At 50.8% G+C, this 1,810-nt stretch overlaps 1 protein-coding gene across 1 annotated transcript; it reads left to right on the plus strand.

Annotated features, from left to right (window-relative positions):
• The first annotated feature begins 465 nt into the window (after positions 1-465).
• On the plus strand, positions 466-1,509 carry LOC132006984 (small ribosomal subunit protein eS27-like). Its single transcript, XM_059385167.1, has 2 exons — positions 466-744; positions 1,501-1,509. The coding sequence occupies exons 1-2, from the start codon at positions 466-468 to the stop codon at positions 1,507-1,509; spliced, it is 288 nt and encodes a 95-aa protein (XP_059241150.1).
• Positions 1,510-1,810: the final 301 nt, after the last annotated feature.

Below are 1,810 nucleotides of genomic sequence, written 5' to 3' on the forward strand. Positions count from 1 at the left end.
AGGGAAGTTTGGAAGATGGAAGCAATGTAAGCAAAAGGTGGTATGTCCATACAGTGGCATATCATTCAGCCTTAAACAGGGAGGAAATTCTGACACGTGCTGTACACGACAGATGAAACTTGAAGACATGAGGCTAAGTGAAATCAGCCTGTCACACACACACACACACACACACACACACACACACAAAAAGAAAATTCTGTATGATTCTGCTTACATGGAGGCACCTAGAGTAGTCACATTCCTAGTGACAGAAAGTAGAATGGTGGTTGCCAGGGGCTTGAAGTCGGGGCAAAAGGAGAGTTGTTTAATGTGCAGTTTCAGTCTGGGAAGACGAAAAGAGGTCTGGAGAAAGATGCCGTGCCACAGGGTGAATGCGCTTAATGCCCCTGAACTGGACACTTGAAAATTGCTAACATGTCAATTTTATGGCCTTTCTGGTGCCGACAACCACCCCACCAGAATATGCCCCTCACGAAGGACCTCCTCCACCCATCCCTGGAAGAGGTGAAGGGGAAGCACAAGAAGAAGAAGCACCTGGCACAGAGCCCCGGCTCCTGCTTCACAGGCATGAAGTGCCTGGGATCCAACAGAGTCACTACTGTCTTGAGCCATGTACAAATCGTAGTTTTGTGTGTTGGCTGCTCCACTGTCCTCTGCCAGCCCACGGGAGGAAAAGCGAGGCTTACAGAAGCAGGTTCCTCCAAACAGATGCAGCACCGAAAGCACCCAAGACGAAGAGGAGTGGGAAATGATCCCAATATACACATTTTGGATTTAAAAAATGTCGGGGCACCAGGCGACTCAGTTGGTGAAGCCTCCGATCTTGATTTCAGCTCAGGTCCTGATCTCAGGGTCCTGATCTCTGTTTCTCTCCCTCTCCATCACTCTCTCCCTCTTAAATAAATAAATAAATAAAATCTTTTTAAAAATGTCAATTTTATGTTCTGTGTGTGTTGCTACAATTAATATGAAAAAATGTGGAGAATTACTGGGATTCGGGGTATACAGGTAAGGAATGAGAGAGAAAAAAAAGAAAAGCTCTGACAAAGAGACAGACACCCCCAGGGAAAGCCTTGCTGGGATTCTACTATAGTCTACCCTACTATGAGAGGGGAGCCGATTTCCGTAAAGGGACAGAGACAGACAGACAGACAGAAAAAAACAGAAGCAAGAGAGGAGAGGGTTATCAGTGTCAAACAAAAGCTGCGGAGGAATGAAGGTTTCTGAGCTCTGAAAGTGCAGCAAGCCAGGAGGAGAGAGGAAGGCTCCCTCTGGAGACCGTGGTCACTCCTGGCGGGGGTGAGTCCCCAAGCCAATTCGGGCCTCAGCTGTGTGCAGATGGGGAAACCTCAGGAGACAAGGAGGAGGTGGTTTGGGCTGGCCAGAGGTAAAAACAGCAGATCCACAAATGCCAGGGGCTCAGCTCCCTGCCACTTGGCAAGCAGAGCGGCTGGGACCAGTGGCGGGGACCTCTTTCCCCAGTCTCAATCCTTGTAGGCTCCATAGGGCCCCTGGAGGTTGCCTTCTCCTTTGGTTCAGCTGCCTGACTTCCCTGGAGAGGAGGTGGTGTGGGGGTGGGGGGAGAGGGGGTCGGTGGCCAGTCCTCACATTCCCAGATGCCCACTTCCTCACCCAGCCATGCTGCCCCTGCACACGTGGCCCCAGGCCGTGTAGACACACCTGAGTCCAGGAGCGACCCAAGCTGCAGGGAACCCAGCCCAGGCACGGAGGTAATTAGGCACGTCTTCTCTGCTCCTGAAGTAATGTTTGTCCTTCAAATTCTGCCAACCAAAATGGCTCAGGCTCT

The sequence above is a fragment of the Mustela nigripes genome, chromosome X (genome assembly GCF_022355385.1).
Source record: "Mustela nigripes isolate SB6536 chromosome X, MUSNIG.SB6536, whole genome shotgun sequence".
Classification (NCBI taxonomy): domain Eukaryota; kingdom Metazoa; phylum Chordata; class Mammalia; order Carnivora; family Mustelidae; genus Mustela; species Mustela nigripes.